This window comes from Chelonia mydas, chromosome 2 (genome assembly GCF_015237465.2).
Source record: "Chelonia mydas isolate rCheMyd1 chromosome 2, rCheMyd1.pri.v2, whole genome shotgun sequence".
Taxonomy (NCBI): Eukaryota; Metazoa; Chordata; order Testudines; family Cheloniidae; genus Chelonia; species Chelonia mydas.
Genome location: NC_057850.1, coordinates 227,780,207 through 227,806,807, shown reverse-complemented (window position 1 = coordinate 227,806,807; position 26,601 = coordinate 227,780,207). Strand labels below are relative to the sequence as shown.

General features: G+C 40.6%; 2 protein-coding genes across 5 annotated transcripts in view; one reads left to right on the top strand and one right to left on the bottom strand.

The window, feature by feature from the left end:
* Positions 1–14,786, bottom strand: part of THNSL1 (threonine synthase like 1) — a 49,764-nt gene extending 34,978 nt beyond the window's left edge. Inside the window, exons 1-3 of one of the 4 annotated variants that reach the window (XM_027820977.3) lie at positions 14,523–14,699; positions 13,542–13,589; positions 5,840–9,573 (exon numbers count right to left, since the gene is read on the bottom strand). In XM_027820977.3, coding sequence (XP_027676778.1) covers positions 7,307–9,526 — 2,220 coding nt within the window. In that variant the 5' untranslated portion in view covers positions 9,527–9,573; positions 13,542–13,589; positions 14,523–14,699 and the 3' untranslated portion in view covers positions 5,840–7,306. Of the gene's footprint in view, positions 1–5,839; positions 9,574–13,180; positions 13,520–13,541; positions 13,590–14,522 lie in introns of those variants that run through there. The other 3 variants (XR_005224061.2, XR_005224060.2, XM_007058479.4) reach the window with 3 other exon arrangements.
* A 95-nt stretch (positions 14,787–14,881) lies between these two features.
* Positions 14,882–26,601, top strand: part of ENKUR (enkurin, TRPC channel interacting protein) — a 30,350-nt gene continuing 18,630 nt past the window's right edge. The window contains exons 1-3 of the mRNA XM_007058478.3: positions 14,882–15,014; positions 15,320–15,415; positions 19,212–19,357. Coding sequence (XP_007058540.2) covers positions 15,339–15,415; positions 19,212–19,357 — 223 coding nt within the window. The 5' untranslated portion in view covers positions 14,882–15,014; positions 15,320–15,338. The remainder of the gene's footprint in view (positions 15,015–15,319; positions 15,416–19,211; positions 19,358–26,601) is intronic.

Sequence of the window (26,601 nt, the reverse complement as noted above, 5' to 3'; positions counted from 1 at the left end):
CTGATCTCCTGTATCCAACACAGACCATATGACTTCTCTGAATTTATTCATCATGTTTGAACTATTGCAAGTCTTCTAGAAATAATCCAATCTTGATTTTAAAGTTTCCAGTGATGGAGAATCCACCACAGTCCTTGATCCAGTGGTTAATTATCCTTACTCTTGAAAATGTGCACCTTGAGTCTGAATTTGTCTAGCTTCAGTTCCAGCCACTGGATCTTGTTATATCTTTGTCTGCCCAATTAAGAGTCTTCAGTAATCAAATTTCTGTTCCCTATGGAGGTACTTATAGATTGCGACCAAGTCCCCCCATAACCTTTTCTTTGTTAAGCTAAGCAGAATGAGCTCCTTGAGGCCATCATTAAAAGGTAAATTTTCCAAACATTTAATCATTCTTGTGACTCTTCTCTGAACCCTCCCCAACTTATCACTATCTTTCTTGAATTGTGACACCAGAATTTGACACAGTATTCCAGTGGTCCAGAGGTAATAAAACTTTCCTATTTCAACTCAATATTCCCTGTTTATACATCCAAGGATTGCATTTGCCCATGCCAGCTGACTTGGGCTCACTGGGCTCAGGCTAAGGGACTGTTTAATTGCCGTGTAGACCTGCGGGCTCAGGCTGCAGCCTGAGCTCTGGGACCCTTCCACTTCACAGAGTACTTAAGCCCGGGCTCCAGACCAAGCTCAAACCTCTACACCACAATTAAACAGTCCCTTAACCTGAGCCCGGCGAGCCCAAATCAGCTGGCATGGGCCAGCCACAAGTTTTTAATTGCAGTGTAGACATACCCTTAGTCACACCTATTGCACTGGGAACTCATGTTCAGCCAATCATCCACTATGATCCTCAAGTCCAGAGTCACTGCTTCCCAGGATAGAGTCCTGTAAGTATGGTTTATAGTCTTTGTTTCTAGATGTAAGACTATATTTTGCCATACTGAAATGCATAGTTTGCTTGCATCCAGCTTCCCAACAGATCCAGATCATTCTGTATCCGTGACATGTCCTCTGCAGTATTTATAGGCTTCTCATAATTTGATTTTTTAAAATCACTTCAATGGACGGTACTGATGCTTATTTTTAATCATTTTTAAAAGATTTTTATCACTTTCATTTTTCACAGTTGCAGGATATTATTGCAGGGAGGTCAGACAATTATTTAATGACAGTAGATGTTGAGCTTCAAAAAGTTAAACCTTTATAACCATTAAAGCACAAATTGTCATCATCACATGTCATAATGTACAAACTAGTAAGTTCTCAAGCAGCATTTTCTTATTTTGCCTATCTGTACATTTTATTACTGTATTACTAATGGAAATATGTTTTCAGCAGTTTGTGTGTGTATGGTGAAATTGTGTACCAACAAAAATCTAATCCTTCCAAGCCTAATTATGTACCACTCCTCCAATCTTTGTGTCAGCTGCAAACTTTTCAGTCATGATTTTATGTTTTCTTCCAGGTCCTTGATAACAATGTTAAAAAGCACAGAGTCCACTAATAACACAGCCATTCAATTCCTGATCTACAATTACATTTTGAGATTGTCATTTAGCCAGTTTTTAATCCTTTCAATGTATGCCATGTTGATTTTGTATTGATTTGGGGGATGGGACTATGCTTGTTTTCATAGCAATACTTTATTTCAAATGGAAGAAATCTAAAGATATTCTAAGTATCAGTGGCACAATTTGTAATTAGAACACTGGGACCACTATTTTCCATGCTAGGTAATTGATTTTATGAAGTGTGGGATACTCTTAAAATGAGAAAAATATATTCCCATTAAAAACAAGGGAAATGTTCATTATTTTGCTATTTAGTTTCATTTTATTAAACATGCTGATATGTAAGCAGCTAATTCATCTATTTAATTATCCTTTGTTTAATGACTTCCCTATGTAACTCCTTTTTAAGCCTTGTTTCCTGTGTTACATACGTGTAATCATCATCTTAGCCCCACTCTGGTTCCCACACCTACTGCTTTGTGCCACTCTGGCCAATTACAACAGCCAGAAAGCTGGCTTCACCAGCTCACTGGGAAATGATCTCAGAGTCAGGTTTGGGCTCTACATCACACTCCTCCCAGCTGCTAATATAGAGGACACAGGGGGTAGGAGAGGAGACAGTGTGTGGTCATAAGTCACCAAGGTCCAGCCATTCACAGCAGCTAGAATGGACCCTAAAGGCCACTGGTAGCTGGGCATAAATTAGAGCAGCCTTTGTGCTGCTATAATTGATGCAAGGGACCACACCAGGCCCAAAATCTGGTGGCCACAAAGGCAGCAAAATGGAAAGGGCTAAGAGGGTAGCATTAAAGTAATACAAGTTAATAAAACAAACAAAAATGATTGGGAGAGGAAAAACCTGTTGTATGATTTCTATTACTTTCTCTGTATGATGTTTTTAGACTCAGATTTTCAGAGCACAACATCCAGCATGCTGCGGTTCCAATCCTGACCAGGGCCCCCAGATGCTACTATAATACCAATAATAATAAATTTCGTTGAAGTGCCTTGCACACTTTTGAACAATATGGAAAAACATAGCAAAATTTAATCCTTTGCTCTTGGCTGAGCCTCCTAAGACATGTGCTAAAGTTGGTGGCTTGTGTGATGAGTATATCTGTCTACCAGGAACCAGATGGAGACTGGCAACTCATTTCACAAGGCCCATTCAACAGCTGTCAGATTACAATAACTTTTGGTCACTACTGACCTGGGCCAATTTCAGACTGGTGACCTTAAAACAAAATATTTCGTATCACCTGCATCATTCATTTCCCATAAGATTGTTTAAGAGCAACAAGTTCCCCTCCACAGATAGTAAATAGATGGGTGGGGAGGTTAAATGGGCATGGATTTGCTCATTATTTTCACATAGATTGTGAACTCCTCAAAGAAGAAACTCTTTATATGTATACAGCACCATACAAACCTATTGTGCAATATAAATATGTTTAGATACATTCTGCATACTGCTAGTAATTTTTTATATTCTTCCTACAATAGGGTGAGAGATTTCTTTTACTTCACTGACACGGATAGATATTCACTACTAGATCATTTAGTATACACCAAACTATTCAATAAGTCTGGATAGACTGCTTATGCGGGCCATATATTTCAAATCCTTTTATCACTATGAGAGCTATTCTGAAACCATAGTTTACTTAGTAGATTTCATTTAGCTTTAGAGCATATTGATGAAGGCTTGACAAGTAAGACATAGCTGGGACTAAGTTATAAACTGCATCTTATGATTATGCTAGCATAGGCTGAACTTTAGGTACAGTTTTGAAGTATACTGCATGTTTGACAGTGGAAAAAACAGATGTGTCAGGAAAATTTAGAATAGCTGATCTCCCAATATTTGTTGGGGGAAAATATATAGTGAATAGGAGCAGCTATGTAGACAGTACAGGGAGAGTACAGAATATAGTGTGGTTGAATAATTCTAACACTCACTTATGTTCTTGATGTTCCTGAATAATGCAGAGTGGACATTTTTTGGAAAACTGATTAATGTTCTATTTAGAAACAATTCTGCTAAAATATCACAATTTGTATAATATACACATATAATGATATATGAAAACCTCTGCATTTTTATTACTAGGGACATTCGAATGAAATCAGGACTGCCCCTTAGAAATTCATTTGCTTCTGCTGATCATTCTTTTACTCAAGTCTGGCATCGCAGGTAGTTATTGATAACAGAAACAGAATGATGACTTAAGGTGAGTTATGAGCAACTGGTCAGTTCCTAAGCAACACAGATCATATTTGAATGCAAATATTCATAGGTAAAAGAAATAATATAAATACAGACAATATATAAGCAGAACTCTTACAACAATTATCCTTTAAAGTTCTCTATGAGATAGCAGTGGGTCAGCAGAGGCTCATCTACACTCAGAAGTTGTAACAGTTTAACAAAAGATCTGATGCTACACCAGTTTAGGGAAACCAGTGTAACTTTACATGTGGACACTCATACACTGTGTAACCCTGGCTTACATCAAATTAACTTCCAACACCACACCTTTATTTAAACCACTGCAACTTGCATGCAGCCCAGGCCCAAATAGTATTGATATTGTCCACATCACAATGTTGATGTTATGTTTTCCTGCAAATACTGTAAGTGTATCATTTTCCTGGCAAAAGTAAAAACATTATTGCATAGCATTAATAGCGCAACACAGTATAACACTAAATAGGTTTTGGTATACCTTGCGTGAAATGAAAGTGTTAACACATTGGGTTGTTTTTTTTAAAAAAATGAGTGAATTTAATCCTTATGAAAGGTATTGGACAGCTTTAGAAACTAATTATTTAAGGCTATGGCAACACTAATTATTTAAGGCTATGGCCGCTACAGCCATGCCACTAAAAGACATGCAGTGTAGCTGCTCTTTGTCAGCAGGAGACTGCTATTTTGTCCTGCCAACAAAAAACTTCCCCTCTCCCCGAGTGGCAACGGCTTTGTCGGCAGGAAAGCGCTCCTACTGACAAAGCACTGTTCACACCAGCGCTTTTCATCAGTAAAACTTTTGTCGTTCGGGACAAAAAACCCTGAACAACAAAAGTTTTGCTGACGAAGTGCCAGTGTAGACAAAGTCTAATAGTTATCTATTGCCAGGACAGGTTTAACACAGACAGTAGCAGAGGAAAGCTCCCCAGGCATTGCCTTTATATGTCTCTTTATCTTAGCCTTAGAATTCCAAGTCTGAGGCTATGTATTCATTAGAAATGCTGCAGCTGCACTGCTGTAGCACTTCAGTGTAGACACTCACTCCAGCAATGGGAGGGGTTCTCCCATCACTGTAATTAATACACCTGCTTGAGGGGCAGTAGCTAAGTCAACAGAAGAATTCTTCACACCCCAGTGACGTAGCTGGATCAGCCTAACTTTTTAATGTATACATAGCCTAGGCATGAGATAATTAAATGTTCAGTTTCCAAATCCATTCAGTTCTTAACCCCTCCCAGTCCCAGCTATGATTGTGTTCATATCACAGGAACTGTCATCTAGGAACCAGACTGAATTTTTTCCCCTCAATCAACCAAATTTGAGGTACTTCTGTTAGCTTTGAAATATTGGTGTTAGCCACACCACACTAAATCCTTCTGTGTTGCACATAAAATTTTTCTCTGAGTATAGTTCAGCTGTTGTCTTATTCCGTTATAAATCAACTATACCACTCCCACACAGGCCTTTGACTTTTAGCCTTATCTTGTTTATATTCTGTTTTCCTTTGCTCTATATTGTTTATTATATCAAGTTTCTCTTCTTAGATACCTTAAACCATAATGTAACAGTGTGTAAGTTTTAATACTCATGAAAGAGATGGCAAACAGGAATGGTCTGAGTTTCAGTTCTGCAACCACCCCATCCTATCCTGAAACATCCCTATTAGCTTATTGCAGTACAGGTTTTGTAATGAGCACATATGGTAAGACTATCACATTTACTGTTACTTGGGACCAAAAGGAAGAATTCAAACTCAGAGCTCCAGAAGTGAAAGGGTTGTCGTGCACTAACATGATGCACCATCAACGCTTTTCAGTAATAAACTCGTACTACCTTTTTCTAAGCCCCCATGATGTACTGCATTAAATGCCAGCAGTTAGCATTTCATCACTTATTTTTGGGCCTCGTTTCTGAAGATAAGAATACAAAGCGTGATTCTAGCATTACTGTGTCAAAAAAATGTATGTGCGATAGAGCTAAAAACAGCAGAAAAAATAACCAGAGATGTCCTGAAAAGCTATTAGAGAATAGCAAAGGGAAGGAAAAGAAAACTACATATTACATATGCACACATAACTTTGTAGTGGGATACACCTTTAATATACATGAGAAGCTATTATTTGTAATATTTATCATATAACATATACAAACCATTCCTGTTTCAATCAGCTTATAATGTGCTTGGTAACAGTATATCATGTAGCCGGTACTTAAACTTTACCCCTTTGATTGCCAAATACAATCTACAATTAGTAGATATACGGTAATCTCATCTAAGATAGTTTTGCACTTTGACATCCAGATCTATTATTTTTGATGCAAAAAACCTATTAAACCACTAGTCATTAGCTGATACAGAAAGGATAACTTGACCACGTGACCTAAAATAGACTGCCTTAGCAAGGATGGATAAGGTGCAGTAGCATCCGATTTTAGAAGCTTTTTTTTTAAAAAAAAAAAAAAAGAAAAAAGAAAAAGAAAATTTGCCTCACTCTTCGGCTAATCATTTTCTGTGGCTTCTCAGATACACAAAAACCACTCAAAAATCAAGGGGAGAAAATTAAAGATGACATGAAAATAGAAGTAATTTTGAATATCCCCAGAAGCTTGGGGGGGGGGGGGGGGAGAGGTGCGAACACAAACATAAAATTTGAAAAAAAGGATGGGAATTCAACAATTGAATATTTTAATTTACACTTATTCAAGAAGGCTTCTGATATTACTATCTTCTACTATTTGGTAAGATGGTGCAATAAACTTGTGAGCTCAAATAGAAAAGCCTCAGCAGAGGCTAATGGAAGTTGCAAGCACATTCAGGGAAGAAATATGCTTTAAAAGGTGATAATAAAACATACAGGATGGAGGTTAAGGCAAAATACTGTACCCTATGGCAAGACAAAAAAAATGTTTTGACAGTGAACAAGAATACGTGATTACATAGTCAATACAAAAACAATATATACAGAGAGAGCATATTAAAATATTGTAGGATTGTATGGATAATAAGATATAGGTAATTTAACTTCAAGGATTCCAGTTTAAATATATCCCAGATGAAGAGAAGATGAAAGCTGTTACTACACCTGAAGGCTTTTCAATGCCCCGTGTGAGATTAATGTTTAGTTAAATTCCCAGTGGAAAGCATTCACAGCACATACCACGTACACAACAACACAACTGTAGCACTTGTTAGCAGTTTTAGATAGGATTATCCTTTCAGCTTAGAAGTGCTCGCTCTCAAGTCAGGATTGAGGCACACTGCCAGGGTTTTGTGGGGAAGCGTGCACTACTGCACTTTTTCTGTAAAAGAGCCCCTCGGTCTCTTGGGCTTTCAAACAAGAACCGTTCACTCGCATTAGAATTCTCACATGCATGCAAAAAATTTTAAAATCAATGTTAAAATGTTTTAGCTGAACATGAAAATGAGAAAGTATACTCAGAATATAAACTTGCCAAAGACCTTGTGTACTATGCATTTATTAAAACATGACTTTTTAGTGAAGAAAATATTTAAATTGATATAATAAACACCAAGTAAATTTACTTAGAAAACTTTCATGAACTTATTTTGTATTACAGTTTCTATATGTGCCATCATGACATTCACATCAGCAGCACAGATCTGATGTTTCTGCTTTTCGTTCTCTTTCAATGTCTTTAACAGGCCCCTATGGACTGGAGGCAAAGGACTGTAAGAACTCAGCAAGTGAAGCTGACTTAAAGGATTCTGTTTTATTTCTGCAATCCTCAAAGCCCGCAAGATAGCAGGTGCAAACTTGGAATAATGAGCTGTAGATGAAATGATAACTGGACATGTTCTATCCTGTAATCGATCTGCAACTACTTTAGCAATAGCCGTGTGCGTGTCCAAAATATACCCTGTAGTACTGTATACAGAGTGGATAGCAGCAAGACAGTCCTCCTCAGAGCACCACCCCGCCACCAAGTCTTGCTGAAGCTTCTCAAGTAGATCTTTCTGCAACTGAAAGTGACATTGCTTTTCCAGCTCACTAAATAATTGTGTCACCAGCTGTCCATCACCACCAGCAATCAGGTGCAAATGTCGTTCAAGGTTGGAAGATTTCAAAATATCTATTGCTGGTGATGAAGTCTGCATTAATCTTCTTCCCCTTAAATCATAAAGACCTGTTCTTATGAAATCGGTCAAAACATTATTTCCATTGGATGCACAAATACACTTTCTGATAGGGATTCCCATCCTTTTTGCATATAATGCAGCTAATATGTTGCCAAAGTTTCCAGTAGGAATACACACATCTATTGGGCTTCCAAAAGTAATAATATCTTGATGAACAAGGTCAAGGTAGGCAGAGGCATGATAAATAACTTGGGGAAGTAGTCGAGCCCAGTTTATAGAATTTGCTGCACTTAAAGCTGTTCCATATTCTACAGTAAGAAAGCCAGAATAATCAGAATTGGTAAATATTTTTTTTATAGCTGTCTGGCAAAAATCAAAATCAGATTTGACCCCCACTGACCACCCATTTTCTCTTTGGCAGCCAATCATCTGTGATTTCTGAATCTGGCTTACTCCATCCTCAGGAAAGAACGTGACCACAGCAATCCTTTGTTTGTCAGTATCACTAAGACGACTAAAACCATCTAGGACAGCACTCCCTGTGTCTCCAGAAGTAGCTACTAGGACCAAATAATTGCATCTTTTGGGAACACAGTATGCAAATAGATGAGGCATCAACTGTAACGCCAAATCCTTAAATGAGGCTGTTGGTCCATGAAACAACTCAAGGAGAAACTGGTTGCCTGTCAGATACCTAAGAGGGGCAATTTTAGAACAAGTAAAGTTTTCTCCATAAGCAATCTCAACAATTTCTCCCAGCTTGAAAGCAGGTATATCAGCAGGATGTATAAATCTTTCCAATATAACCTGAGCTCTTTCAATGTAAGTTGCTTCTACTAAGCGTTGCCATTCTCCAGCAGTGAATGTTGGAAGCCCCTTCTCAGGAACAAAGAGTCCACCATCAGATGCTAGGCCCTCAACAACAGCTTCGGTGAAATATTTAACAGAGCCTTTTTGCTCACACATTTCAGACCTTGTATGTCTGGTTGAAATAAAAGTTTCCGATTCTGAGTCTTGATATCTCTTAACTGCATCAAGTACTTTATCTGCTACAACCTCTGCTGTAAGTCCACCTGCACAAAGAACACGAATATCATACCATTTTTTATAAAACTGCTTCCTAAACTGAAGTATGTCTCTCATAGAAATTCCAGAATCCTGCCCCACAATACGATCCACTTTCATTAATTCCAGCCTATCTATTATGTCTCTTGTGGGTACATCCAGATACACAACAATCCCATTTTTCTTCACATGCTGCATGCTGGCAGCATGCATTGGATTCGACCCAGAAAGGGAAATTACACTTCCAGATGCTGAAAACTTTAACAGGGCTTTTCCTTCCTCTTCTATAAATTGCCGACTACCAACATCCTGCAATTTTTCTGACACACTCATATTCCAGGTTGTTTCAAGGACATCATCATCCACATCTATGACACGACAGCCGAGTTTGTGACCTACTATTCTCCCAACTGTTGTCTTCCCAGCTCCAGGAGGTCCCATCAGGACAATATTCTGGTCTCCAACAAGAGAGAGAGTTGAGAGCCATGACTTCCACAGTTGTACAAATGCAAGAGTTCTTGGAAAAATCAACTTTAGATGTACACTAAAACCAATGTTCTGGGTTAATTTTAGATGCTGATACCGAACAACATGAAACATCTTCTTTCCACTGCTTTTTCAAGCTAACTTGACAAGTAACTTAAATACTATAAAGAGGAAAAAAAAGTAATTAGTAATTCATAGAAACATATCTAAAAAACCTTGCAGATGTGAAATTGAAAAAAATCAGTCCCTTAGAATACAAAGCTAATTATGAGAGTGTCTCTCATAATGCCACGGGGTAAATATTTATCAGTGAAATAATACATCCTGACCTTTTACAGAGTACCATCTCACTTTTAGTGACAAATCTTTCAGCAATGCAAGATTTTAGAAAATAATTTCCCCCCATACTACACCTGCATACAAAATTTAGTTTATTTTTTTTTAAATGTTGAAATTTTGCTGTATTTCTAAAGATGTTACCAGACACCCAAAACTCAATTTCTCAGATCTGATGTCTTTTTGTCGCTGTCCCAAAAGGAAGAGGATCTGTAGTACACAACATAGAGGAATGAGTCTCTTTCTGTGTGCCCTAACTCTGTCAGTAGGCTCAGCTAAGGGTTGTACGCTGAACTACTCACAATTAATTGCAAAATGGTAGGTGTTGGATGGACACTCAATATTAATTTTTGAGGCCGATATCCTCAGGATAAATAAGAATAGTTAGCTGTTAAAACCGCCCTCAAAACCTAATGCTATAATGCTGAAATATATACTAACACATGTTTATTATTCCTACTTGTTAGTATATAAATATTCAACAATTGTTTCCTTAATAGCATAGATTTATTTTTAAACACACACAGCCCCTTATTGACAATGAAGGCTGACTAAATGTTTATCTTTATACAACCTAAAAACGTGTTATAAAATATTTGCCCTACATGTAGATGTTTGGGGTTTTGTTTTGTTCTTTAAGACAACGAAGTAGGGAATGCTACACAACCCATTTAAACTCATAGTAAACTCATGAACCTGCTGTAGGAATTCTGGCTCTAGCTCATCCAATTCCCTTCTAGGTAGACATGATACTGATCAAACAGTATCTCAAGTACTCCTAGGGTGAAATCATATTTGTTTTTACATTTGATGTAGATTGAACAGAATTAAAGAAAGAAAATAGAGTGAAGTGGATGTCACAGAAGCGACTTTACTCTCAGAATAACCTTGGTGTGAGAGATAAATACTGATAAATCAAACTGTTCTCAATAGCAGCGTCCTATTTTGCTTGTTTTGGGACATCAGTGTGAGTGTCAACATGAATTGCAGAGCAGAAATTCTGTGTGATGTTTAGGGATAGTCAAAATCTTCACACAAGAGGAAATGATAACCACAAAACTGCACAAAAGCCTTACCGAGCCTCTTTCCATTTTATACATAAAAAAACCTGCTGCTCTGTTACTGTTATTTGCTAATGGATATTAGCTAAAAAATATTATTTAAAATAAACAGGGTTGTCACAGTTTCTTTGGGAAATTAATCTATAATGAATCTAAAAAATAATCATTTACATATTGATGGTTATTAATGACTTTTTAAGGTCATTCCTGCCATGCAAGACAGTGGCCATACTGGGTATTTACAATTGCTATATCATTGATTATGTTTGGGATAGCAACATTAAAACTGCCAAGAATATTTTAAAAAGTAACTACAAAATGACCAGTGTTTATTTTCCAGGCCAAAAAATTAACTAACTTAACTCAGGATCACATTTTTAAAAGTTATCCATAACCTGTACACAGCTACAGTAAAAGCCATGAAAACAAAAAATCCTCAAACCTACATAAAATAAAAATAGCAATAATTTAAAATATTCACTTTTAATTGCTAAAAAACCCACTGTGCTGGCATAGGATAGGTGGGTTCAGCTGTGGTTTTTTGGAAGGTTTTTGCACAGATTTCCTGACTCAAAAGCAAAATTAGACCCCGCTCTTCCTAATAATTAGATTTTAAGGATTCGGTCTGGGTGCCAGTATTCTGCCTACTTGCTTAATAACATTATATTTAAACACTTCTGAAATTTTCTGGCATTCTAGATTATGCAAAGGCACAAAAATTAGTAGTCTGAAAATTAATGATGATATGATGCTTTACTATTACTAACTAATAATATGGGGAAATAGATATAGTAATAAATTCTAGTCCTGAACAAAGACTTCATGAAGGAAGTTAAGATGGTAATAACAAATTACAAAATCAGGAAGCAAACATACTAAAATGCTGTACCTGAAAAAATTAAAAAACTCTAACATTTGAAACTCTAGAAATTCAAAAATAAAATTTACACAAACAAGTTTATTTCTGGTCTTATAACCTATCACAAACTGTGAATCAGCCATTTTGAGGCGATAATAAATATTAAAACTACTTTTCACATTTTAAAATAATTAACAATTAAAAAGCAATACATTGCATGCATACAACTCCCCACTGTCCTTTATACACAACAGGCAAAGTTGCATAGCATACATTGCCTGTTCTACAGAATGAGATACTCTGATCTATGCCTAGTATTTGTAGACAGGATGAGCTCTGAGTTGGTATCTGTTGTAGGCAGATGACAACACTACAGACCTACACAGAGAAATAAAATTAAGTGTAGGGGGTTTATTTTATTTTATTTTATTTAAACCCACTATTCAATACAGAGATGAGCAGATGGAAGAGTTTTAAATATGTTGCAGACAGCTGCTTTGACTTTGTGACATATAGTGAATAGTAGACAGTAGTAAATGTTTGGAGATTCATTGTTGTGGATTAGATATAAAAATGTGTATCAGTTACAATGAGCATGGAAGACAGATAACAACACAGAGAGCCACAGGAATGAGGAGCTTGTAAAATGTATTAGCTCTATAGAATCAAAGAGATCCTTTGTCCTGGTGGCTGTCTCTATCTTGCAGAGTTTATAAGAGCCTAGAGTTCGCATCCTGGGTGGCATTCACTGGCCCTGATGGAGTCAGCTGATTTTATGTACTCACCCAAAGAATACAGCAAAATTCAGCTGGCTCCCAGAGGAAGTCCTCGAGGTGTAGTGTATCACTCAAAAATTAATCATCCCCATTTTTCAAAAACATGCAAGCCACTAGTCCTCAATGAGAACAAATGAATAAACAACCCAATGTAGAATTCCTAAATACCACATCTGGATGTTTGATTTGAAGTTAATTATTTTAAAAAAGGTTAAGGGATGACTTGATTATAGTCTACAAGAACGTACATGGAGAACAAATATTTGAGAATGGTCTCCTCAATCAAAAAAGATATCCAATGGGCTAGAAGTGGAAGCTAGACAAATTCAGACTGGAAACAAGGTGTAACTTTTTATCAGTGATGGTAATTAGCTAGTGGAACAATTTATCAAGGGTCACATGCATTCTCCATCATGGGAAATTTTTAAATCAAGATTAGATGTTTTGCTAAAAGATACGTTTGAGGAATTATTTTGAGGAAGTTCTATGGCCTGTGTTATACAGGAGGTCAGACTAAATAATCATAATGGTCCCTTCTGGCCTTGGAATCTATTGATTGTTTTTCCTCATTTTTTTAGTGCGTAACTTGAGATACTGGTACCTGATTTGCAGAAGTGCTGAACACATAACTGCAACTGAATTCAATGGGAATTCTGCTCTGAGCAAACAAAGTGCTATAGAATGCTAAATACTCTGAAAAAAATCAAGACTTAGATGTCTCAAATTGGGCACTCACTTGTGGAAGACACTTCTGACCTTAATCTCTGCTTGCTTCAGTTCTTCATCTGTAAAATGGGCATAATACCACCATCTTACCTAACCATGGAGTTGTGAAGATAACTTTATCAATGTTTGAGAAAACTCAGGCCCAGATCCTTAAAGGTATTTAAGTGCGTAACTCCCACTGATTTCAATGAGAGTTAGGCACCTAAATACCTTAGGTTTCGGACCTCAGATACTAAACTGAAGAGCACCATAACAAAGCCCATGAAGAAATTAATAAATATGTTCAGAGCAGGCTATGAAGGGTGTGCAGTATATAAGCCATGGGGTCATACACTGAATGGTCAGAATACAGCCAAATATTGAATAGCTACCTATTCAATGAGCACCATTCATCCTGTACATTGAACGAGGCTGGGGTCCTGTGGAAAAAATAATACATGATTATGAAATTAAAGACGATATCACAATGCATACACACAAGAGGGCCGAATTGAGGATGCACAGACAACCTTAATTCTGGCACTTGCTAACTTCTGAATACTTAATGTTGCAACCTTAATTTTCTCTTAATGTAATTTTGTTGTATGTAATTATATATACCACTACAGGTTTATGTGATGTTTTACAGTGACACATAAAAGGATGAGGTCCCTGCGCTGAGGAGCTTTTCATATTCTAAAGAAAGATCCATTACAAAATGTCAATAGATGTGGAAGGGACCTGTAAAGAAAAAAAGAGGGAATGTAACTCAGAATGGTTTTATCATCTCCCCTGAGAAAAAGGCAGAAAATGGATACAACATAGATTCCAGGCTCCACTTAGGGGTCTTTTTGTTTTTCAATATACTACAAGAAACAAACTATGTTTCAGAGGAAAATTAGAGTATATAGACCTAACTTCTTCAACCAGGCCTACCAACATTTTCTCTAGTATTACTATGAAATTGAATTTATAATAAACAATGAGATATTGATCACTTCATTTTAGGCCTAATGGGGATGGGGAGAAAAGGCAGCTGCCCCGCAGCAATGGGGACCTCCCCCTCAGGGGGATGGTGGAGATACAGCTGCCCCCTCACTGCAATGGGGACCTCCTTTTCAGGGGAATGGGGGATATGGCTGCCCCCACACTGCAGTGGGGACCCGTCAAGGGTGGGAGGGATAAGGCTGGCTCCGCACGGCCACAGGGACCCCTCAAGGGGCGGAGGGATACGGCTGACGCCGCGCGGCATAGGGGCACCTCAAGGGGCGGAGGGATACGGCTACCTCGTCACTGCAACGCCCCTCGAAGACGGGCAGAACCCCAGTAACTCAGTATGGGTCCTAAAATGAGTCACTGAGAGTCAGACGTACCCGGGAGGGACCGGGAGCGAGGTTCAGAACCCAGACATTAACCGCACCGCAGGCAGAGCAACGCGAGATTCAACAGCCTATCCTCCCATGCCAAGTTGGAATTTGGTCCCCCTCGGCACCGCACCAACCAGCTCCGGCGTGCGCATGCGCAGCAATCGCACCCGCAGCCTCCCAACCCAGGGCAACAACAGCTCCTGAGCAATCATTTCTCAGCATCCGTCCTACGTCAGCGCTCGTGCGCCTGCGCAGCCACCGGGGCACTCCCACCCTGCTCAGCATAGTGCGCTTGCGCAGCATCCATCTTCCCATTCTTGGTGTTGGGTACCGCCCCTAACTTGCTACCGGGCGGAAATGAGGTCACAAATAGCCCCACCCCTCCACACAAAGGCGTTACTAAGCAATAGTTTCCCATAGCAACTGAAGAGACAACAGTAGGCAAATCCCTAGAAGCAGCAGCAGCATCTTCTCTGAACCGAAACCAAGTGGAGCAGGGTGAGGGAAGGAGGGAGCCACGGGGACGGGTTGGGGGGAAGCGAGGGTGATGTGGATAGGAGGGGAATGAGCGGGAGAGGGGGAATAGTGTGCTGGAGAGGAGGAGGAATGAACAGATGGTGTGGGAGAGGGTCGTAGCAGAGAAAGGAGGGAGCAGAGGAAGAGAGAAGGGCTGGAAAGAATGAGAGTGGTGGAAAAGGAGGGAGTAATGTGGGGGATGAAAAAAACAGAGGGAGAAAGGGAGGCAGATAAAGAGGAACTGAGATTCCTCAACAGTTCATACAGTGTAAATGTATTATCCCCAGGGGCCCCATCAGGCCAAGGATGACAGCGCTGTGTGCCCAAGAGAGCATATATAATCTCCTACCCCGGGTGGAGGAGAAGCCTATCAAACTACCAAGGTACGTGGGTAAGAAAAAATCAGTTTGTTCTGTGACTTTGTCTAATACACTCCAGTTTTTATTAGCTCACATGGGGAATATTAGCTCACATGGGGAACTGATATGGCGAAGCTGTAAATATATATCCAGATAACACACTTGCTATGGCTTGTTACTAACCATTATTATACAAAAACAAACCAAATTTAGTACAACCTTTTGTGCACTCCTTTTATAAAATAAATGGAAGTGTTAATGAGTTACCAGGACAAACATGTCCATTCTTTGCCCAACTAAGGGGTCCACATTGCTAATTTGTCACATTCCTGGGTTCTACACCATTAATATATGAAAAAAGGAGCATGTTGCAGGCCCCTTCATTATTTATTATTTAATGTATACCAACAATGCTCTTGGCATTATACAAAATAGAGAGGAAGGTGTTTCCTGCCCTGAGGAGCTTTTAATTTACATTCTGTTGCATCACTACCCTCAATAGCCCATTGTCTGCATCCTCCATAACTGAAAAATCATTTCCTTCACTTTGTCTTGTAAGTTACACAAAACATTTAGTACACTAAAAGGGACTTGTCTAATTCACATTTGGGAAGAAAGAGAGGGAAATCCAATGACATGGTATAAGAATAGTCAAGGAGAGAAGCTATCCTAAGACCCTTCTCCTCCTTCATGTCAAAACATCTGCATTTCTTTTTTGTTCTCCAGTTTTTAAATTGTATGAGAAGGAAGCTCTATCTCCTACCTAAAGGTCAGAGACCATAACCTCAATGTCTGGACCTCAGTAGCTTAGCTTGCATGATTGAAGAAGGAAAGCAGATTCTTAAATGAAAAACCCAACAATTCTGAAAAATCCTGTCATCAACTTAGAGAAATGCTAGGCATTTCTTATTTACGTGATCAAAAACATAGGGGACCACTACAGGAAGGAAGTGGAAATTCACCTTAATTCTAACACCACTGTCTCTGGTTTTACAAGCTCTGAGCCATGGTAGTTGCAACCTGTTCTATCCATTCACTTTTATTCATGATCTGGTTGTACCTAGAAGACAGCTGTACAGGATTCCACCGTAAGTCACACAATCAAAGTATTTTTCAGGCAAAACAAAATAGTACAGTACAGTACTATTTATTTGAAATCTCTTGAATCCCAGTCTCCCTGTTAACCTGGGTGATTCCCTGTCTTTTAGATCACCCACATCTAAAGACTGTAATAAAAATAAATTATCTGTCTGACACTTGCAACACTTTTCCTTCTGTGCACATTTTCATTAATGCTGCTACCATGACTCTCATTCAGCTGAACTTGTTTAACCAAAGTAATTCCTTCTGTTCTTTTTGGTTAACTAATTTGTATTATATATATTGTCTTTTTTTGCCTTTACCGTACTTGAAAATGCATCACAGATTGTTGGGTAACAGCTTAGGATTTAGCCATTTGGGAGGACTGCACAGTTCGTTCTGTGACTTTGTCTGAGACATTCCAGTTTTAATCTTAATGTTATTATTATGTATTATTATTAACAAAAAACAGTTTGTGGGTACTACAATTTGATACCACAAGAGATCCGTATCTTGAGAACAGATAGATGTGCCAATAAATCCACAAGTCTTTTTTTGTTGTTGTTATCGTTCCTTTTAGGTTTGTGTCACACAAGTAAGCATCCCTTTGGACAAACTAAGTTAGGATGCCATTCTCAAGGAGAATAACCTTATTGCATTATAAATATCATGTCCAGAATTATGGACATATAGTATATATTCTTTCATGCCTTAGATCTAAATCTGCACTCACTGAAGCCAATGACAAAACTGCCATTGATTTCAGTCGTTCAGGATCAGCCCTATGCCATATAAGAAGTCCAGTAACTCCTTGCTTAACGTAGTTATGTTCCTGAAAAATCCGAGTTTAAGTAAAACAATGTTAAGCAAATACAGTTTTCCCATAAGAATTAATGTAAATGGGGGGGTTAGGTTCCAGGGAAATTTTTTTCACCAGACAAAAAGCTATATATATATACACAAACAGTATAAGTTTTAAACAAACAATTTAATACTGTACACAGCAATGATGATTGTGAAGCTTGGTTGAGGTGTTGAAGTTAGAGGGTGGAAGAGGGTGGGATATTTCCCAGGGAATGCCTTACTGCTAAATGATGAACTAGCATTTGGCTGAGCCCTCAAGGGTTAACACATTGTTAATGTAGCCTCACACTGTACAAGGCAACATGAATGGAGGGAGGGGAGACAGCATGGCAGACAGAGACACACACCCTGTGTGTGGGAGAGAGAGAGAGATGCGCATTGCCCCTTTAAGTACGCTGACCCCACTCTCTGTACACTGCCCTTTTAAGTAGATCAGCAAGTTGAGACAGCAGCTGCGGCCAGCAAGCTCTCTCTTTCTTGAACCCTGTGATGTCCCCACCCTGCTCTACATGGAGAAGGGGTAAGCGGGGAGCAGGGGGGAGGGGGACACCCTGACATTAGCTCCCCTCTTTCCCCGCTCCCCCGCACAGCAAGCAGGAGGCTCCTGGGAGCAGCTGCAAGGCAGAGGGCAGGAGCAGCACATGGCAGTGGGGGGAGGGACAGCTGAACTGCGGGCAATTGATAGCCTCCTGGGCAGCTAGGCACAGGGAACTTATGGGAGCAGGGAGCTGATGGGGGGCTGCCAGTCCACCCTAGTTCCAAGCCCCCACCAGCTAGCTGCAACGGGCTGCTCTTCCTGCAAGCAGTGGACAAAGCAGGCGGCTGCCAAACAACATTATAAGGGAGCTTTGCGCAGCTTTAAACGAGCATGTTTCCTAATTGATCAGCAACGTAACAACGAAACAACGTTAACCGGGATGACTTTAAGTGAGGAGTTACTGTGTATGATATTGAAACATAGAACTTGCTGTACTGGCTCCAACCAATGGTCCTTTTAGTCTAGACTCTGACATTAGCCAGTACCAGATCCTTCAGATGATGGTGAAAGAAACCCTGCAGCCAGGGGACAATTACAAAATAACACACCCATAGGAGAGGTTTCTACACAACCCCCATCAGTAGGTGGTTAACATATGTTCTGAAGCATGAGGCTGTGTATACCTTTATAATATAATTTTAGCTTATCTAATGTAAGTATGGATGCTATCACAGTCAATATAAATGTCTTATCCATTTTTGAAAAATAGTAAGTTTTTGGCCTCAATATAAGTGATTGCAATATCATCTAAAAACATGTGTACAGTGCCTAGCACAGTGGGGTTCTGGTCTATGCCTAGGGCCCCTAGATGCTACAGTAATACCAATAATAATTATTATTAATAATAATAACTAATAATGTGGTTCTTTGCTCTGTCCATTGGCAGAAGCTGCCTTTTTTGGAGGAATGCTATGTAAAGTATGTATTGTATATCGTGGCTTGCTCTCTCCCTATACTGTATCTACTCCACTCTGGAAAGGTCTATGAATGTAGTGTAAGTCTTCATTCAGAAACACTGTATGCATATTTTGAATGATCTTTGAACAAAGTATAATGAAGTTGATGTGCTAATCATGCTGGATTGAAGACCCACAAGAAAATGTTATTTTAAGATGCAGATGATTTAAAAAGAAGACCAAGCAATGTGTGTAATGAAAATTATGCCTTAATCTCACAAAAATGTTGCTATAATGTCTTACTTTTTGTATTCAGTACCCAAAGCATTTTTGTGGAGCCACAAAATTTATTTGAATATTAGCTATAGACAAAGAGTGCAATATATACATACAGTACTTTCTGACTTTTAACTACTTTCTGGTTATTTTTTTAACATTAAAGATATATATCGACATTTAGACCATCTGTGAAACAGGAAATAGAAGAAAATAGAGCTCCATGGAAAACTATGGGACCACCAAAAATTGAAGTACCATCTCCAAAAAACTTTCTTCAGAAACATTCAAAGGAACCGAAGCTCCCACACAGTATGTTTTTGGCATAAATATGTGAAAAGTAGCATATGTTTCTTGTATTTTTAGGATTTGTATCAATATTGAAAGTGAACCCATCAACCTGAAATCTAGTCATATTTATAAAGTTTAAAATAGTTCTATATACTCTGAGTGCCCTTGTGTTCTCGCCAGTATTTGCGGTTTAATAATCATTGTTCTTTTAAAAATGTTTTTCTCCCTTCTTTTGCTATGTAAAAGTCATTTACAAACAACAAGGGAAAATGACTAACTGGCTGACTGGAAAACAGTACAAATGATTATATAAAGAGCACTATCAAATGCACAAAGCAAACTGAAAATAGAAAAATAATTAATCTCTTTTGGTTACAGTAATCTGAGATATTAGTTGTAACAATAGTAGGTTAAAAAATTCTAACAAGTGTGATTTTAAGGTTGATGTGTTTTATGTAAATATTTAATTTAGATTATACATCAGTCTTTTTATAAATTGGTCATTAATATGAATATTTAAAATCAAATAATACAAATTAGAAAGTTAAAAACAATTATTCACAAGAGCAAGGAAATTACATATTGAAGTTGTCTCAACCTAATGATTTTAAAACTTGAAGAGATCTGGGGAAAGTATGTATGATTTTCTTAGGGATACTATCACCACGGGATTTTCACTCTTTGATACTTGCTCTTGGATCTCAACCTGTAGTGTGAGACTGTCTTGGAATACGCAAAGCAGAAAAGTTTTAGAGGGTTGCATCCCACAAAGCCATCAATAAGTGGGATATTCAACTTTGAGAGGGTTTTAGTTTTTTTGTTGTTTTTTTTGCCAGCACTCTGGCTTTGTACATGCACCCCTATCCTTGTTAAAGGGATATGGCAATTTTAGTCTCCACTCTCCTGACCAGTTGTGCCAGGGCAGTTAATCTGCAGAGACATCATTCTCAGTGCAACCAGACTGCTGTAAGTGTGTCACTGTCAGAATTTGCTGTGGCATTGTGAGGTCTCTGGATGTGTCAAGCCTTGAGAAGTTTAAAGGTTCAGTGTACAGTAAACAATTGTGTCTGTGAGCAACATGGAAGCCCAGCATATGGACCTACCTGGAGCCTAGGAGCAACTTTGGCATTGAAAATAGCTGTGGGGCTGGAAATGCAGCTTGGGAGTTTGATGACTCAGAAGTTTGGCCCTCAAAGCCTCAGAATAGGCACTGGTGACCTCAAGGCATCTGGAAATGACTTCAATGCAGCGACCAACTGGGAAGCCTCAGAATAAAACTTGGCACAGCTTTAGTAGAGTGTGGCGTCAGAGTTCAGCATATTGGAATGTTGGAGCTCATTGCAACAGCACCTGACCAAATTCAGTATATCATGCCTCAGAACTCAGGACCTTGGCATTTTGGCACAGTGATGCCTCAGGATAGGCCTTAGAACAGGTGTAGGTATACCTGTACTTCAGGGCAGGCCCTAATGCCTTTTTTAAGGAATAGCACTTCAGCATGACTGTGATCTCTTATTGTTTAAGCACTTCAGAATAGCTCCAGTGCACCTGTCTTACTGAGACTTGACACTTTGATGCCCTATGAAAACATGTTGAATCATAACCTCATGCCACAAGGGGCCACAACAGTGGTTCCCTTAACCCACCCAGCAATATTGTTAATCTATCCAGCTATACTCTTAGCCCAGCAGAATAATCTGTCCTATATCGGGGCCTCTCCTTCTGCCCCTCCACCCCCACGAACATGATAAAGTTCTGTGGAGACCTAGAATCCTATTTTCGATGTCTCCGACTCAAGGAATATTTCCAACACACCTCTGAACATCATACTAACAGAGACATTCCTACCAGCACTACAAAAAGAAGGATTCTGGGTGGACTCCTTCTGAAGGTCGAAACAACAGACTGGACTTCTACATAGAGTGCTTCCGCTGACGTGCACGGGCTGAAATTGTGGAAAAGCAGCGTCACTTGCCCCATTACCTCAGCCGTACAGAACACAATGCCATGCACAGCCTCAGAAACAACTCTGACATCATAATCAAAAAGGCTGACTTAGGAGGTGCTGTTGTCATCATGAATAGGTTGAAATATGAACAAGAGGCTGCTAGGCAGCTCTCCAACATACTACAAGCCACATACTACAAGCCATTACCCTCTCATCCCACTGAGGGTTACCAAAAGAAACTACACCATCTGCTCAAGAAACTCCCTGAAAAAGCACAAGAACAAATCCGCACAGACACATCCCTAGAACTCCAAGCAGGGGTATTCTGTCTGCTACCCAATATCCATAAACCTGGAAATCCTGGACGCCCCATCATCTCAGGCATCTCAGGCACCCTGACATCAGGATTGTCTGGCTATGTAGACTCCCTCCTCAGGCCCTATGCTACCAGCACTCCTAGCTATCTTCGAGACACCACTGACTTCCTGAGGAAACTATAATCCATCGGTGATCTTCCTGAAAACACCATCCTAGCGACTATGGATGTAGAAGGCCTCTACACCAACATTCCACACAAAGATGGACTACAAGCCGTCAGGAACAGTATCCCCGATAATGTCACGGCAAACCTGGTGGCTGAACTTTGTGACTTTGTCCTCACCCATAACTATTTCACATTTGGGGACAATGTATACCTTCAAATCAGCAGCACTGCTATGGGTACCCGCATGGTCCCACAGTATGCCAACATTTTTATGGCTGACTTAGAACAACACTTCCTCAGCTCTCGTCCCCTAATGCCCCTACTCTACTTGCGCTACATTGATGACATCTTCATCATCTGGACCCATGGAAAAGAAGCCCTTAAGGAATTCCACCATGATTTCAACAGTTTCCATCCCACCATCAACCTCAGCCTGGACCAGTCCACACAAGAGATCCACTTCCTGGACACTACGGTGCTAATAAGTGATGGTCACATAAACACCACCCTATACGGAAACCTGCTGACCACTATGCCTACCTATATGCCTCCAGCTTTCATCCAGACCACACCACACGATCCATTGTCTACAGCCAAGCTCTATGATACAACCGCATTTTCTCCAACCCCTCAGACAGAGACGAACACCTACAAGATCTCTATCAAGCGTTCTTACAACTACAATACCCACCTGCTGAAGTGAAGAAACAGATTGACAGAGCCAGAAGAATACCCAGAAGTCACCTACTACAGGACAGGCCCAACAAGAAAATAACAGAACGCCACTAGCCATCACCTTCAGCCCCCAACTAAAACCTCTCCAACGCATCATCAAGGATCTACAACCTATCCTGAAGGACGACCCATCGCTCTCACAGATCTTGGGAGACGGGACAGTCCTTGCTTACAGACAACCCCCCAACCTGAAGCAAATACTCGCCAGCAACCACACATCACACAACAGAACCACTAACCCAGGAACCTATCCTTGCAACAAAGCCCATTGCCAACTGTGTGCACATATCTATTCAGGGAACACCATCATAGGGCCTAATCACATCAGCCACACTATCAGATGCTCATTCACCTGCACATCTACCAATGTGATATATGCCATCATGTGCCAGCAATGCCCCTCTGCCATGTACATTGGCCAAACCGGACAGTCTCTACATAAAAGAATAAATGGACACAAATCAGACGTCAAGAATTATAACATTCAAAAACCAGACGGAGAACACTTCAATCTCTCTGGTCACTCGATTACAGACCTAAAAGTGGCAATTCTTCAACAAAAAAGCTTCAAAAACAGACTGCTGAAGTGGAATTAATTTGCAAACTGGACACCATTCCATTCGGCTTTAATAAAGACTGGGAGTGGATGTGTCATTACACAAAGTAAAACTATTTCCCCATGTTTATTTTCTCCCCTACTGTTCCTCACACATTCTTGTCAACTGCTGGAAATGGCCCACCTTGTTTATCACTACAAAAGGTTTTTTTCCTCTTCTGCTGGTAATAGCTCACCTTACCTGATCACTCTCATTACAGTGTGTATGGTAACACCCATTGTTTCATGTTCTCTGTGTATATAAAATCTCCCCACTGTATTTTCCACTGCATGCATCTGATGAAGTGAGCTGTAGCTCACGAAAGCTTATGCTCAAATAAATTTGTTAGTCTCTAAGGTGCCACAAGTACTCCTTTTCTTTTAACCTCAGAACAGTCACTGTCCCCCTATTTGAGTTTGGTGCTTCAGGGCTCCATAGGGGTCCAAATGCTTTGGTATCTCTTTGGGGTGTCTGTGTATCAGTGCTCCTGAATAACCACAACACAACAAAACCCCCACTGAGGCTCAGTATTTGTCAAGAACTCATCTGGCTCTGGGTGTGGTTGCCAATGAGCTTCACTGGGTCCAATAAACCCTCACCAAGTGACTGTTCCCTGATTGGACAGAAGGGTCAACAGCTCACCATTTAAGCCTTTGTAGCAATAACAGCGCTGAGGCTGTTTAGCATGTTTCACATCTGCATCTGCGCCAGACCTGCTTCCTTTACCAGCCCTTGCTCCTGCTCCAGCCCTGGTCCCTACCTTCCTCAGAACTCCTGACTCTTGGCTTTGACGAATGGCTCATCTCCTGCCCTCTGATTTTGCTCCGATCAGTAGGCTAGACTCCTGTTCCAACCACTAGGTCCAATCGCCTACGCCCTGGGTATGACAGTATTTCAGTGCTACAGTGAAGGATTCCCAGAGATTGATATGTCATGGCCTCAGAATTTCTCAGCATCTTTGTTAGGCACCAGTGCATTTATACCTTAGGGTGTGTCTGCAAGCTGAGGGTATGATTCCCAGATCAAGGAGATATACTTGTGCTAGCTTTCATTGAGCTAATGTCCTAAAAATAGAGTGAAGCCCCAGGAGCATGAGCAGCAGGAGGACTTTCTGCCCCAAGTACATACCTAAGATCTCTGACCGGTTTGTACTCAGGGAAGATAGCCCCTCCTGCCACTTGCGTTGCCACAGCAAAAACATTCTAGTTTTAGCACGGCAACTCAAAGAGAGCTAGTGCAAGTATGTCTCCTAGAGCTGGTGTTCACCCCGAGCTCAAATTGTAGATATAGCCTTTTAAAGATTATGGTGCTTAGGCACCTCCTTTGAGGTATGGCACTTTGGTTCCATCCTAAGGCAGCAGTGGTTCAGTTGTCTGCATTGGATCACAGCACTTTGGCCATTAGCTCTGTCACTTCTGTTATTGTCTGGTGTATCAGTGCGTCCTTTGGAGTCCTGGTTCACTACTTTTAATGAAAAAGTGGGCAGTGGGAGATAGGGCTTTCTACAGACACAAGCAGTTAAGCCCTTCATTTGGCTGCAGGTGCAATGAGATATTGTCCTTCTTAATGGAGCATGGTCACTTAGTACTTCCTTGTGGACAGTTGGGTCCATAATTGCCTCCATCTATACTTCTGGGCTTGCACTGATTTTGACTATTTGTGCCAAACTCAGTTCCTGGCTGAAGAACTAGAGGACTCCAGGAAGAGCAACTCCATGTCATTGTTCTGAAGATGAGGGTGCATGCACTAGGAGTCTTCAGAGACGTGGTGTCCCAAAAGGTCCTGATTTAAATGGACAGTCAGATCATCATATGTGTATAAACAAACAGGGAAGCAATGATTCATGCCTTCTCTGTCGGCCTTCTACACATGTAGGAATGGGCTCTGTCCCATATTAAATTCTTGGCTGCTACTTACCTGCTGGGGAAGGAGAATATGATTGTAGACAGACTTAAGTCAAACCATAATAGATCCTCCTGAGTGATCGCTGGAGCAGGGAATTTTCTCTGGTGGAAACACTAGAGGTGGATTACTTATCAGAACAGTAAACTATTGATTTTCTGCTAATGGCAAGGTTAAAAGAGCACACGAACAACCCATTGTTTCTCTGTCCTTTGGAGAGAGAGGCTCATACATGCCTGTTCATCAGCATGTCTGGTAAAAATAGTCCTAACTTAGCTCTGCAGAGACAGGCATAATCCCATACTATTCTAGACCAGTATGATTTTGGACCCTTCTATTTGTGTCAATTAGTCATTTCAGACCAGGGGTCTGGGTTGGGCCTGGGATGTTGGCAACATCCCAGCCCAGGAACAGTGGCCTAATAGGGTAGAGTTCTGGAAACATTTTTTTTTTCTGAGTAGGTGTCTCAAATTTGGGTTTATTGGTAGGAGTCTTCCATAAGCATTTATAAGAAAGGTTTGGTGCCACACAAGCCCCTTGATCACCTTCTTCTTTTGTCTGATTCTGGTCTTCAGACAAACTAAATCCTTCATTCATAGGAAACCTACTTCACCCCATCTTATTTTAGAAGAAAGGTAAACCATTGTTTCCAGAGCACTGTATGTGGTTAATATGGGGTTTCATACGCTGAGAAACCTCCCAATAATAACTCCTTATCCTGTGGACTTTCAAGATATTCATACTTCCAGGGTACTTAGCCTCATTTATGAAAATTGGCTATGGCTTTCATTTGTGCAGTGAGAGGAAGATAGTCCTCTGGTTAAGGCCTGGACTGGGACACAGGAGATCTGGATTCAGTTTCTGGTTCTCCCACAGACTTTCAGTGTGACTTCGGGCATGTCACTTAAGGCTTGATTTTCAGAGGTGTTGGAAGACCTCCAGCTGCCACTGACTTCAGTACAAGTTGTAGATCGGGGTGCGCAAACTATGGCCCACGGGCCACATCTTGCCCTTCTGACATTTTAATCCAGCCCTCGAGCTGCTGCCTGGAGAGTGGGGTTGGGGGCTTGCTCCACACGGCTCCTGGAAGCTGTGGCATGTCCCCGCTCTGGTTCCTACACATAGGAGCAGCCAGGAGGCTCTGCACACTGCCCCTACCCCTAACGCTGCCCCTGCAGCTCCCATTTGTCAGCAAAGGGGCCAATGGAAGCTTCAGGGGTGGCGCCTGCAGACGGGGCAGCATGCAGAGCCGCCTGGCTGTGCTTCCATGTAGGAGCCAGAGGGGGGACATGCTGCTGCTTCCCGGAGCTGCTTGAGGTAAGTGCCGCTGGGAGCCTGCACCCCAACCCCCTCCTGCGCCCCAACCCCTTCCCCAGCCCTGAGCCCCCTCCCTCCACCTGAACCCCTCAGTCCCACCCTCCTGCACCCCAGAGCCCACACCCCTAGCCAGAGCCCACACCCGCACCCCTCCTCCAGCCCAGAGCTCCCTCCCGCAACCTGAACTCCTCATTTCTGGCCCCACTCCAGAACACACACCCCCAGCCAGAGTCCTCACCCCCACCCCAACCCCCAATTTTGTGAGCATTCATGGCCCACCTTA